This window comes from Corapipo altera, unplaced genomic scaffold, assembly GCF_003945725.1.
Source record: "Corapipo altera isolate COAL_440 unplaced genomic scaffold, ASM394572v1 0, whole genome shotgun sequence".
NCBI classification, from domain to species: domain Eukaryota; kingdom Metazoa; phylum Chordata; class Aves; order Passeriformes; family Pipridae; genus Corapipo; species Corapipo altera.
In genome coordinates this window covers 31,406,382-31,420,632 of record NW_020884872.1, presented here as the reverse complement: position 1 = coordinate 31,420,632, position 14,251 = coordinate 31,406,382, and the positions used below count along the sequence as shown (strand labels likewise).

The window sequence follows — 14,251 nt, the reverse complement described above, 5'->3', positions numbered from 1 at the left end:
GCCAGCAACAGCTCTCAGAACCACGCAGCAGCCCTGCAGCCAGAATGACAAATTTAGACACGAGATCCGAGCACTGACATGTTTCCTGCAGAAATCAAATGGGCCAATGTCTGCATTGTGGCTACTAAACGCAGAAGGCTGCAAGTTGAATTATTAATATGATTTGATAAACAGGTCCTCTGTTAAAGGGTTATTACACCTGACAGATGATATGTTGTACTCAGATCCACTAAGGTCTATACATCATATATATTTTCAGCTTACTCAAGTCAAATACTTAGTCAGTCCAAAATCAACCCAGCCACACAAAAAATGAGGAAACAAATACAACTTTGTACAAGCACGCTTTGTGATAATTAGTTGCCATATTACCTCAAGCTGTTTTATCCAAAGCCAAGCATCTTGCAAATTTTCCTCATTAACTTCAGCAAGTTTTTCTTGCCATGCCACTGCTTGGGCACTAAATTTCACAAAGTTAAATCTCTTCTTGTGTCTCAATTGTTCCTGCAAGAGATAGCATCTGAATTTTACATACTGTTAAAAGTAAGAATACTTGTATCCTGAAATAGAGTACTAGCAGTTGTTTTAATTATTATATAGTTGATTATATGGTTACAATAATATTCAGTTACGGTGTACAGAGAGATATACAAAGACAGAGACAATTATTGCTTACAACTATTAAGGTTACTTGAACTTCCCAAAGTAAGTCTCCATATACTCATATTTCTCAAACTACTTGAACAGCAAGTGTCTAGGAGGGCATGAAACAGAGAGATGAAACTGGGTAGGATCAGTGGTGTAAGAGATTATCACTGCTTACCAAAGGAAATTGAAATCAGAAAGAAAGACATCACTTAGAGAAAGAGAACAAGAATCAAATAAAGAGCACTGGCAAGGGGAAAGCAGAAAAAAAAATAAGTTAGGAATTTGCTGAAGTTGCTTTTGGAGAAAAGTAGTAAGTCAGGGAAGATTTGTGCAAGCTAGTACAAACTTTCAGAGCCTGAAACCTTTGCCTCCTTTTCATCACCATTTTTGTGCAGCTGCTTGTGAAACCTTCTGGCACAGTATCTAATAAATTTCTAGAGTTGATCTGCCTAGAGGACCACAAGATACTATGTCCTATGACTGCACCTAGCTCAAAAACCTCTCTGTCATAGTTTTAATATTTTTAGTCCTACTAATGATTCTATCAATGCCAGACTGATTGAATTTTTATTTGCCAGTTACTTCTCTTAGGGCTAAAGAAATTTAAGATTAATCATGTTTTAAGAGTACCCATTTCAAATATTAATGTACGCTAAGTTGACATCATTGTAGACTTTTAAAATTAGGTGAGACAACTTCTGTCTTAGGTGTGTCTCCCAGTACTCACAGCTTTTGAGGTGCTTCTGCACTTTCCAAGTCCCATTGCAAAGTTCTGAGTCACTGCAAGATTCAATCAAGTTCAAAACATTCTACACCCTCTACTGTAGAAGTATGAAAGTGAATTTAGAACACACATTACAAATCACAACATGCCAATGGAACTGGATGATAAATGAAAATGCCAAAAGGTATTTCATTGTATAGCTTTTTCTCTGCGTGTTTTTTTCTTGTTTTGTTTTTTATCTTTTTTCTAGGAGGAAGGTGGCTCGCGAAAAAGAACAACATAAGTTTTTTTATTTTTTAACATTTTCTCTAGCTTTTTTCAAATATTTTTATAAATGAAGCAAAATTACAAATTTTTAATTGAAAACTGAGCACATGAAGAAAAATATAAATACTTTTGTAAAGCTGCTATTTAAAGAAGTAAAAATAAATGAAAAGTGAAATAACAGTCATCCAGAAGAGATGAGCCTCCTCTAAAATGCTCCTAGCCTTCAGAATCATCACTTTGTCCTACCTGTATGAGCTGAAATATTTTTTCCTTCACCAGTGGCAGCTTCTTTTTCATAGACTGGGATGTATCAATGAGAATATAGACATTATCTTCAAACACATTACCAAAGAGCCCTCTGCTTCCTTGTTGAAGCCACTTAATCCTAGGGGAGGAACAAAAGTATCAAAACCTGTTCCATAAGATCTTTGGAGCTCTGCATATCAGAATCTAACAGGTAGGATCTTTTTATCACTGCTATACTTCTTATTCTCTTTCCCTAAACACCTGTTAGTAGTCACTGTGAGAAGTGGTATATTGCCCTTGATGAACCCATCCTATGTCATTACATAACAACACAGGACATTTTTATTTTATAATTTCAGTAGAAATCCAGAGACAGATAAAAAAAGACAAAACAATACAGCATCTCTATAAAGTCAATTATCAGGTAGTTTAAGCTGGGAAATCCCATGTGGAAGCAACTATAACTATTGTCACTGTAACTGTTCACCAGTCTGAACTCAGTAAATCATTTAATCACATGCTACTATGCCTCCCTTCTCAGGAAACCACTTGAGAACCTATTCTGCAAGGAACTTAAGCACTTTGAAGAACCTTAATATAAAGCAGATGCTTCAATGGTTTGCTGACCTTGAGCCTTAACTACAGAATAAGTTTTGCATTTTAAAGAGGACTGGAGTGTGCCTGCCAGTTAAATACGTGCGTACATACTGCTGTGCACAAAAATCCTTCCTCAGTAATGGCTGCAGCAAGTTCAAATCTGATTTCCCTTGAGAGTCATAAAGTACCCATCTACTCCGAAACAGAGATGTTTAACAGATGGCATATAATGGTCCTGGGAAAAATATTACTCATCTCCACAGAGGTTTAAAAAAAATGATATCATGGAAACTTAAGGATCCTGTTACATTTGCTACCGACAGCTATTTTGTCATTAATTATTTCCCCAAAAGTGTTTGATGAGGTCTACCAGGACTTTTTAACATTGAGATGAACCACTCAAAATAGCAAACCCATAATCTCAGCTTGGATTTCAAAAATATACACTCACTAAAACTGTTTATCTCAAATTTTCCTTTGACACTACATAAATGTTATCCTACATACAGTAAGATGAAGAAAAACTAAAAGGAATAACAAAATTCTGTTTGACCCTGCTAAATGTAATCAGGTTGCTATACTTTTGGTAGGGAAGTAGCAATAAACTGAAAAATTCATCAATAAAATGGAAGTTCACATGCTTTCTTCAGTGAAACATCTCATTGCCCTAATATACAAAACAGAGGGCAACATTTATTCTTTCTCTCAGTTTTACAATAGGTTACCTTTGTCTCCTAGTGTAGCTTTAAAAGCCAATTTACTCTAGGGCATCTTTAGGACAGATTAATCAGACCCTCAGATTGCCTATTTTTTGGTAGATGTCCTACAAAATCTAAGAGTGTCTGTATGGCTACAGAAATGTAAACTAGACAGGTAGTTTGAGTACTGAAGTTCTCATCATGTGCATTACTTAATAGCTCATGCCCTGACTGATCTAGACTGTTCAAACTTGTCTTCAACAAAAAGTTGCAAAAGATAACCATTATCAGCATGCTGTACTGTAGCTGTGCTACTTGGTGTTCAAGGTATCTCAAGGGATACTAGATATACAGGATGAATATTTATTAAGTTTTATTGATGATTGTTTAAGTTCTCTGCCACCCTATAGTCCCAATACTTTTTGGCACTTTCAGCAGTAATTCAAAAATGTGCAGATTGACTTTCATATTTGTGTTTCAGAAGGAGAACAAAAGATAAAAGTGTTCACCAATTTTCTTACATGGCTACTAAGAAATCCTACATATAAGATTCTGATCTAAAATAGATTTCTGGCTCAGTAACACTACTGTCAGTTTACCAACCACTTCAGCTTATTATGACAGTAAATGTCAAACATTTCAACAACCATGTAAAATAATACAAACTGAGTTTATGTGAACACTAACCTTCTTTCCACTTGTCTGAGAGCTGTCCTCATTTTCTCTTCGTACTGCTTATACTTTTCTGTACTAACATATATGTGAACTACAGATCCATCTTTCCAGTGGGTGTGTACAAACCTGTCACAGTATCTTGCATGAATTACCTTCCTCTTTGTCTCCTACAACCAAGAAAAACCCGTTTCATGTTCCAAAACACATTATTTTGCAGTGCCTTTAATATTTGGTGAACAAACTTCAAATGTACATGCTTGTTGCACATGAACAGGTGCAGAAACAAACATGAGATAGGATGGTCACAGAATTCGCTCCTAGCAGGTCAATAGAAACTGGTTTTATTCTTTTAGCTAGCAAAAGCAGCTTTACCATTACATCAAACAGTGTAATGGTAAAGCTTGAGAAAAACAAATAGAAGACATATTAATCCAAATTTGTTTAAGTATCTGCAAACACTGCAGCAGATGAGACTAAAACGTATTCTGAAGGCAAGCAATCTTTGCTCCGCCACACAGAAATACATAGAAAATGATGGCATTGCTTAAGTCAGTCCTGATCTTTCCTTTCAGATTACATGGGAACCAGCAAGGAGTCTTTAAAACAGTCATTTTCAAATAGCCCTTTGAAACGTTCTTTTTATTACATTCTTTGTCCCAAAAATTAATAAGATGATTTTAACAAAAACTACAAAACAATGAGGCCATATACTATATCATAAATTCCTCCACCAGCCAAGTTTTCAAGCTTCAAAAGAAAAAACATATAACTCACAGGATGAGAGGAAAAATTAACAACACTCACAGCATCTGTTTGTGAAGATTCATCCTCTGGTTTAGTTTTTATGCCAACAATCCCATCTACGTGGCGGAAAATACAATCAGCAAGTGCATCGTACAGTGTGAGCTTCTGAGCTTTCAAGCCATATTTCTGCAACCACTTCTCAGAAGTCAAATATTTGTCATACACATGATTTTGTAATGGATGATCAGTTTTGGTTGCTAATAAAGAAAATACAACAAACAAAATTTCCTGTATAACGTGGTTCAGTGTGGTTATACTATTTTCAAAACCAGATTATGATACTAGAGTCAAAATTTTCAAACTTGTTCTGCTTGCTCTGACAGCATTGGAGTGAGCAGATATTTCTGAGAGATTTTTAACAGCCTCTACTTTGGTTGTGTTTTTTTTTTCTTATCACACAACTCATTGTAACAAATTCCTTTATAACTGGAAAAAAAATCCAACATCAGAAGACATTAAACAGTGACAAGATCAACATATAAAAGGAATACTCTTAATAATTTAATTACAAAATTCCAGAAAGTATTCCTGTATAACATGTCTAAATTCAAGAAGAATCATTTGAGAAAATGAAACTACAGAAGATATAACTGAAAATACAGTTGAGTTGGTTAACATTATGTAGTGGGTTTCTGTGGGTAGGTTTTGGTAGTGGGGGAGTTACAGAGGTGGCCTCTGTTAGAAACTGCCAGAAGCTTCTCCTGTCTGGTGGAGTCAATGCCAGCCAACTCCAGGACGGACTTCCTGCTGCTGGCCAAGGCTGAGCCAGTCAGGAGTGACAGGAACACCTCCGTGATAACGTAATTTACGAACAGAAAGCCATTCTGCCAAAAGAATTCCAGCCAGGGAAGAGCAGAGTGAGAACACGGGAACAACAAGGTAGACACCAAGGTCAGTGCAGAAGGAGGGGCAGGAGGTGCTCCAGGCACCAGAGCTGAGGCCCCTGCAGCCCGTGGTGCAGACCATGGTGGAGCAGCTGTGCCCCTGCAGCCCATGGAGGACCATCTCTAGTTCTACACCCTCTTTCAAGCATTTTCAACTGATACTGAAGAAAAGTGGCCTTTTTTTTTGTCTGTTCTGTTATAACTGTTCTTATGTTTACCCTTTCACATCATATTGTCTTACAAATTTTTCCAAGGGCCATCTTAAGGTAGGGCACTGCACATCTCTGGATACTGGTAATAAGATAGAGGGCTCTACACTCACTCATCACTATCTCGATAAAACACAACTAAACAAAATAACCCGGCAGTGGGTCTCACAGCAGCGTGAATTTGTTTTATCACACTTTAATTTTGGTGGACCTAGGTGGTATAAATGTCTATTCCATTTAGATGCAGCTACAGTGATAACAGCATTGAGATCCCGAGCCTGTAAACAAACCTATGGAAGCATCTACTCCCCTTACACACACAGAGACCAGCCAACATTAAGGCACATGCATGGTTGGAGCCTGCTCATGAAAATATTTGCTTTATGACTGCCTGTGGTCCTAAAAACAAGTGTCACAAATGCACTCACAGAATTTTAAAAAGAAAACTGTTGTTTTCTTTTTTCCACATGCTCTGTGTAAAAAGTCCTGTCTCAGTTCAGGTAGCCAGCGCATTATCTGGAGTGTCAGCAGAAAAGTTTACTTTTTCTCTGTTTCTTCTCCTGCAGAACATCACAGTGTTCAGAACAAACTACATTTTGCAGCAAAGTATTTTAAACAGGAAGGCAAAATGTGGAAGAAATGCAGGCAAACTGAAAGACTGCAGTTATTTGGATGAACGGGTAATAGTCAAATAATGCTGAAGAACTGACCAAATAAATCATACTGTTAATTTAATTTCTTTTAAATTATTTATGAAGTGATTATATATGAAGGCAAACACTAAAAGAACATTAAAGCTGCACAGTCAGGAACACACAAATAAACACTGAAATTAGGGCTGCTCTTGCAGCTTTTTTGTGGTCTCTTGGTTCATATCTATTACAGAAGAACTGTTTAATTTCATATGGGAAGGTTTACTAACTCAGAAGATGATATTATCAGTATAAAGAACTGTATTATGCCTTCACAGAAGAAAAAACTCTAGTTTTAATCATGCAGAGCTATGTTATGGACAGAAATTCAAACCCAGCAGCAAAGAAAAGTTTCCAGCTTCAAATTATCATCACCATCCCGGTCACGTATCTTAACACAGTTCAAGTTCCTGACCAACTGACAGCACAAAACATTCCTCAGCAGGTGATCCAGAAAGGAGCATCTGGCATCAGCCTCCATCTAGCCAAACTAAAAGCAATTGCACTGCAAAAACAATACTACAGCTACACAAAATCATCCATGACTTATGCTAATTCAACTTGAATCTTGTATCAACTTACACAAAAAGTACCAGTAGACACTGCGTAAGTATTTTAAAACCAGGGTGAAGATTATAGGCTCTGACAATCATGGTTATGATCCTGAAAATCCATCCCCTTGATTGCAGTCCAATGCTGAAGCTGCCTAGACTCTACAGATTCCTAGGTTTTTAGTATTTAAGTCTTCTCAGTGTGATCATTCTGCTCCAGAGCATGCCCAGAGAATCTCCATCTTAGAAGGGCTGAGTAGCACCTCACCATGCCCTATTCAAGCCTTCCAGAACTTCAGAAACCAGCTATGCTTCTGTCTCCAACGGTGTTCAATCCACAATCAATATGCACAGAACAACAAATGGATCAAGTTCTAGGCTAAACACAGTGGTGGGAACTATTAGTTTAATGAAAAATGTAGGTATTCCTCCAAGTTTCTTAAGACAAGATTTGTCAGAGCACTCATCCAGAATTGTTTTCAGTCTTCTGCCTTTGACTACAACTCAAACGCACACTTTTTTCTTTTTAGAGGAATGAACTGGGCCATCCCAAGATGACCATGATGGGAGAGGGATGAGGTACTTCCCCAGCACTGTGTGGAATAAAATTAAAGAATTACTGGCCCAGGCAGAAAGGGAGAGACCACAAAAAACAAAAAGAATTTTCATATCTTAAAATGCAGAAAACTTGTAAACCTAGTCACTAGTGAACTAAAAATGTTCTGTTTCACCTCAACCTGTTAAAGTTAGCAAGTTTAAGCCATAATAAACAGAGATTTGTATTGGAAAGTTTCAGGCAACCCTAAATTTAGATAACAAGTATAGGTGTTACCTGTATATAGAAATTTCTGAGAAAACCATCCTCAAATTGATGAGTAATGAAAACTTTTCACAAATAAAATACTGATCATGAATATAATGGTAAGTCTCTGAAAGAAACATAAATTATACCATCTTGAGAAGCAGGCTGGTCAGATTCTGATAAAATTTTCTGAACTTGTCTCACTGTATTCCTGGCTTCCTCCAACTCCTTCCAGATCAAAAAGACATCTTCACGGACACCAGCTACTGCAAAAGAAATCCTAAATAGAACTTGACATTTTGATAAAATTTCCACAATTTATAACTCCTCAATTATTACAAAGTCATTGGTATATCCAGATGTTCCCATATAACTTTGTTTTCTTGAGGTCCCATTGCAGCGACAAGTGCTGTTTTCTGACAGACTTCAAAACCCCAATTTTGAAAGTTTAAAGAGAAGACATTTTCAACTCTTTCAGTTTCCTTAAAGTACATTAACAATTTTATTTAAAATTAAATCTTCATTCCTGAAGACTATGTGATGAAATTTTGCTAAAGATGAGTTTATTTTCATCCCAACAATTCTCAACAGTCATAAATAAATGTTAAAAGAAAAAAATGCTTTACTATCAGGCTATATTGTCAAATAAAAACCCAAAAAAAAGGAAAGATGCAAAGCTAGAGCTGAGATAAGGTTTTATTAATCTCAACAGACATGTTTTTCTTTATTAAAATCATTAAAATATGTATTTATTCCATAGAGTACAATTACTAAAATTGAGTCACATTGTATATCTAAGCAGAATGTTCACTACTAAAAATGTGTTAAATTGGGTTAGTCTAAGAGATTAAATTGCAATAGGACAATGCAGAGAAACTGTGTGTACTGTTACAGCAAAAATTTGAAAGAAACTGAATCATCAGCTAACCTAACCACAAACGCAGGCTACAACCTGTTGCAGATCACAACCTATTAATGAACTGCACATAAAGATGCTGAACAAGGCAAGCTATATCTTATCATCTAGTGGTTCAGTCAATATGCAATGGTGGTTCACTGTATGAAAGATAAGACACGCAAACTTGCCTACTAAAGTAAGTTATCAGTAAACAAATAAACCTGATCATTTTGTTCTTTGATAAACTTCCCTGAAATAACACTAATACGAAAGTTGCACAAAATAAGAACTCAATTTTAATTGTGAAATGCTCTCAGTTTCCAAGAAATATTTTGAAATGTGTTACTGTACACTGCCACCTCCTGGGACCTTCCTGCATTTCAAAAACATCATTAGGACAAAGATCAACATTTCCTAAATCACAAAAAGCTTTAGTAAGGCAGATCATTCCACAACATAAAACACAAAAGGGAGAAAAAACCTCCATCTGTAATCATTCCAAAAGAAGTCAACTTTTCTTTTAGAAACAATCTCTCACCAGAAATACAAAATCTGAGCACCAGCAAAATTCAAGGACGAACAGATCTAGAGATTTTCTGATGAGTACTCAGCCACTGAATGTGTAAACATATACCTTTGTCACAGTTAAAACCACAAAACACATGCATTCACACCACACATGCACATATTTCCAAGTTAAAGGCTGTTAAGAATGCAATTCCAGTGGCACTGCCTCCAACTAAATCTGGGTATCTGCCATGAGCTGTCAATTAATGTGATCCAGATTCAATTTTATTAGCATTTTTAATGTTACATTTGAATATACTGAAAGAAGTATGTATATTTCAACTACCACTAAAACAATGCCAATGATATAATGGTTTTGCTTAAATTGATGCTCCAGACTCGTCAATTTTACAAGATTATTGTTACTGTCCCCTTTAAGACAGATGCATTGAATTGCTGTTACACAAGAAGGTATTTTTCCCTTATTTATGCTGCAACACAGTTAAGTAAAACTGCATGCACTTTCAAAGTAAGTACCTTTGATGACAGTATACAGGACAAAAGCAGGCACCAACAACTGCACCTTATGAAATTCCAGTTGCTTAGAAAACCTTTTTTCTGGGAACATTTTTTCCTGAATTCAACTGGGAGAGAAGGCTGCAAGCTCTCCTCCACAACTGCCTTGGCCTCTTTTCCTCCACAGTTAAGGAGGAGTGGAAAAGCTGTGTCATTCAAAACTGAGCCCCCCCCACATCAAAACACACATACACATGCAGTGCATAGTATCTTCCAGGTGTGGCTCTCAACCTGTGGCCCGTCCCTCAAAGCACATCACTGGTACATGACCAAGAAAGCACGAACCTCACTTTGGTTTAAATTCCCTGCACTCACACCTCTGATGTGCCATTTTTTGGGGACCACTAACCAAAGAAAGTCACTCCTCTAAATGGTGCAGTTTCCAACCAATCCACGCCCATGATCTCTTATACACCTTCAGGCATTCATGTCCCAGGAAAGGCCCTGTCTTAAAAAGATCCCTTTATCCAGAGAGAGAAAGGGTCCTCCTGGTCCCCCCCTGCCAAGAAGCACTATCCCGCTGCCCTGGCTGGCAGTGTAACAGCCACACCCCTGGGGAGCCGCCCCCCCCCTTTTGATTCAGAAACCACCACACTGCAATGGCAGGAGGATGGCCACCAGTCAGGTATTAGGGAGCCAGCCAGAACGCCCTGCAGCCTGTCCCTGGCCAAGCACAGTCGGTTCTCCTCAGCTCTCCCCACAGCCATCGCAACCCTGCAGAGCACCCCACGCTGGGTAATGTTCTAGGATAAGGAAAGCTCTGAAAAAGAGGAAAAAGATGAGGAAGGATGTGGGGACAGCATGTGGCAAGAGGCAGAAGCATTTTGCTGACACCAGAGAATTGAGAAGCAAGATGGTGGGTCTAAGCGAAAACACAAAACACTTGCACAGGTACACGGAAACTCATAACTGCCCTCATTTCCATTCCCCAGTTATTTAACAGTCAGGCAATCTTAAAAGAAGCAGCTTCTCCACACCTACCTCCCTGCAAACAAACTCATCCTGTTCAACGACTCACTGTTACATATTTGATTTTCATGTTGCTAAGAAAAAAAAGCCCATAGTTCAAAAAAAAAAAAAGCCTACAAAACCTACAGTATCTTTGAAACATGCGGCAAATACCAATAGAGAAGCACTTCTTACTTTTCTGGTTATAAGACTTAGACCGTGGAAGACAGCAAATACAAATATAATGAAATAAAATCTATTTCAAAATTAATTTGCTGGCAAGGCAAGGTGGGAAAACTGATTATTTCACAGCCAGTCCCTTCCTCAGCCTCTATGTGGCAGCAGAACATAGCAATATTCCCTCAAGCACTGATTTTTAAAATCCTCACTTAGAGGGGTATGAATGAAGGCACAAAAGAGCACAACTTTTATCTGTGCACCTGCCAAGCCAAGCAGTACTGAGTCCCATTCTGCCCCTTTCCCACTGGACAAAGGCACAAAGCAAATGAACTTTGAATCCCATGTGGCATCGCGGAGCAGCTATCTGCATCACTCTCTACACATTAGCAAAGAGGTTTGCCAGGCCAAGGCTGCTGAGACTAGACAAAGCATATGCAAGGAAAAAGCAGAGGCAATTATCTTTGCTACAGCTTCTAGGCAAAGTAGCTACTCTTCAGTCATTATCCTGGCTCTCCAAAGGGAGGCTTCAATCTTCCCCATGTTGGTGTACATAAACAGTGCAGAGTTCATTGACTTCAATTCCATACATACAGGGGGACGACAGTCTTAGGCTTCCCATTTTTACACACAACAATCTGAAATTTTCCCTGTGGCTATCACATAAATGTGGAAAATCAAGTACACCTAAGAATATAGTCTTACACAGTTCACAAGGAGGGCAGACACATGCTTGTTTGGATTTATCAAATCAGTAAAATACTGATTTCAGTCCATTTGCATTTTCTTTACACATGCAAGCTCATCTATTCCACCACACAGAAACACACTGCACAGAGATTTACTGTTTCTATTTCAGCCACTGAGGACCGTCTATTCATTTCAGGATCTAGTTCAAAACACCACTGCTTTTCAAGATCTGCGTAGCACTTATATCCCTGTTACTCCAAGAAGATGACACAAATGTCTCCTTTTTCAGAAAGAACCTTTTTTCTCCAAAGCTTCTACCATTTCTTGCCCTCTGTGTCTTCAAGTTCCAACTTAAACGTCATCCCTTTCCCTTTACATTTTAACCACATAACAAGATTGCTTAATTCTGCAGCTTTTTGCAGATGAATAAACTGCACAAAGAATGTAGTGAGAAGTGATAACAGGAAAACTAGTGCTGGATGAGGAGATATCATCACATTGGTGAAATTAGGCTTTATGTAAAAGCATTTCTCTGCCTTAAGTAAATCTGAGGCTGCCAGCATAAGGACCTTAATTCTTTACTGGCTTACACCTGTTTTGATCTCAAGCACCCACTCAAAATGAGTGTAAAAAAAATTCAAATTTGGCAGTTTCTCACGCTTGCTTTCTAAATGACTGCTCAAGATGCAAAACAGGGGAGAAGGGAGCTCTTATCTAAAGTTTTAAATAGTTCACTTCTGACTTGTTTTGGCTAGGCAAATGAAAAAGAGTGAACATAAAGATATCGTGTATTTGCAAAATGCTGATATGCAGTGAATACCCAGAAAACTATCCAGTGTCCTTAAAACAGCTTTTCCAGTCCGTAAAACATGATGATGAGTTTCACTTTCCAGCTATTGCATTTGTGGTGCAAGAAGGAACATAATCAAAATATTCCTGTGCCTCTCCTTATTTTCCAGAAACACCACATTTGGATGATTAAATCTCTGGTTCATTCTCTATTTATTTCCTTGTATAGTTTATGCCACACATCCAAGAACCAGTTTCAGAGCCCATTAGTGAGTAATCGATGCTTTTATTTTTATTGCCTTATTATTACACCCTTGAAGGAGTTTCTGAAACAACAGACATCAGACACAGACCAGAATAATGTCTTCAATGTGTTTTCTTTTCTGAAAGGACTTTAGATTCTGCATACGACTGAAACAGTGATTGGCTGCCAGTGATGTCACGACTGTGCTTGTAATACCCAGTAAATGCAGAAAGCTAATTGTGTTCCTTTTTAATGTGTAAATTCTACTCCATAATAGCAATAAGACACAACAGACAATGCGCTTCAAGGGGATTACTGCCCCTTTGAGTGATTAAAGCTATTCAGCTTTCAGCTTTAGAAACAGTGGTGAGGAAGTAGTTTCAGTCATACAGGAGCTCTAGGCCTACCTATTGAAACAGGCTGACTGCCCTGGGGAAAAGGGAGCCAGCTCCCCCCATGCACCCCCCCAAATGTGGTCCAGTAAGACCACGGCAGACTGAAGGTGATCATTATACTGCTCTTAATTAGTATGAAACGAGAGATCATGTTTCAAAGCAGACTCTGCTGTTGGTTTCCAAACCCTGCACGGGTGAGGCTTGAGTGTCCCTTCACAAAGCAAAAAATCAGGTGAACCTCACTCTCTTATTTCTGGCCCCCCACTATCGTTCTTTCTCTTGTACTGTTAAAATCACAGTCCTAGTGAAGGATAACTTAGTACACAAGGAACTAGACCACAACTCAAAAATGGCCAGTTAGTCCAAGACTGGCAAACAACCTTATATGAGCCACTAAATCCACCTTAAGCCACACATTCCCAAGTAGTGAGAAGAGGATAACACTGTTGTATCTTTGGGGCAACATTAATGCCACCAGCATAATGGGGATATGACCTATTAGAATAAAGAGGTTTGATGACACCTGATATCTCAAGAAACCTTTTTTTTTACCGTCCTGCTAAAAAAAAACCATCAGATTTTACACGCAAACTTCATTTCATACCACAAACCAGTCTCCTCCTGACCTGGCTGAAACTCCAGTCCAGTCCACTGAACATTTACCCAGAGGAAGCAGCACTGTAACTAGTAAGAAACACACTGACAGCTTTCTGCCCAGCTCCACCCTGCAGTGAAACTGTTTATTTTGGTTGTTTCCTACCAGGGTTTTTTTCATCTATCCTCCCACAGCCACCACCACTTTGCACTGCTTTCTATATGGCCACTTTACTGTGCTTGTAGCATCTCTTTATGACAAATTCTTGAGAGGAGCAAGTGAACCTTGTGTTGATTTGATCCCCTTACACAAACTTGGTTTATATTGATGCGGCTGTTGTATCATATAACATATCATAACATTTACACTACTTCTCTTCCTTTCTGCCATTTCTCTATACATTTCCACAAGGTCACTGGCATAAGCACACCAGTACTATTCTTCACCTTCCTAAACAAACGATCTTCTCACTTTTTTCACTTCTGTCTCATTCTCACATGCACATCCTCTACTCTCTTCACTTTTCTCTTTTTTTGCCCTCTCTTTGCCACCCACAGAATTTCCATTTGACCAGTCCTGTCCTCACCCCACCCATATCTACAGAGGTTTCTTTTATTTTATACTCAGCAAGTGTC

General features: G+C 38.2%; 1 protein-coding gene across 1 annotated transcript in view; it reads right to left on the bottom strand.

The window, feature by feature from the left end:
• Positions 1-14,251, bottom strand: part of VWA3B (von Willebrand factor A domain containing 3B) — a 70,962-nt gene that overhangs the window by 38,076 nt on the left and 18,635 nt on the right. The window contains 5 exon segments of the mRNA XM_027642341.1: positions 373-504; positions 1,886-2,024; positions 3,868-4,022; positions 4,660-4,856; positions 7,947-8,063. Coding sequence (XP_027498142.1) covers positions 373-504; positions 1,886-2,024; positions 3,868-4,022; positions 4,660-4,856; positions 7,947-8,063 — 740 coding nt within the window.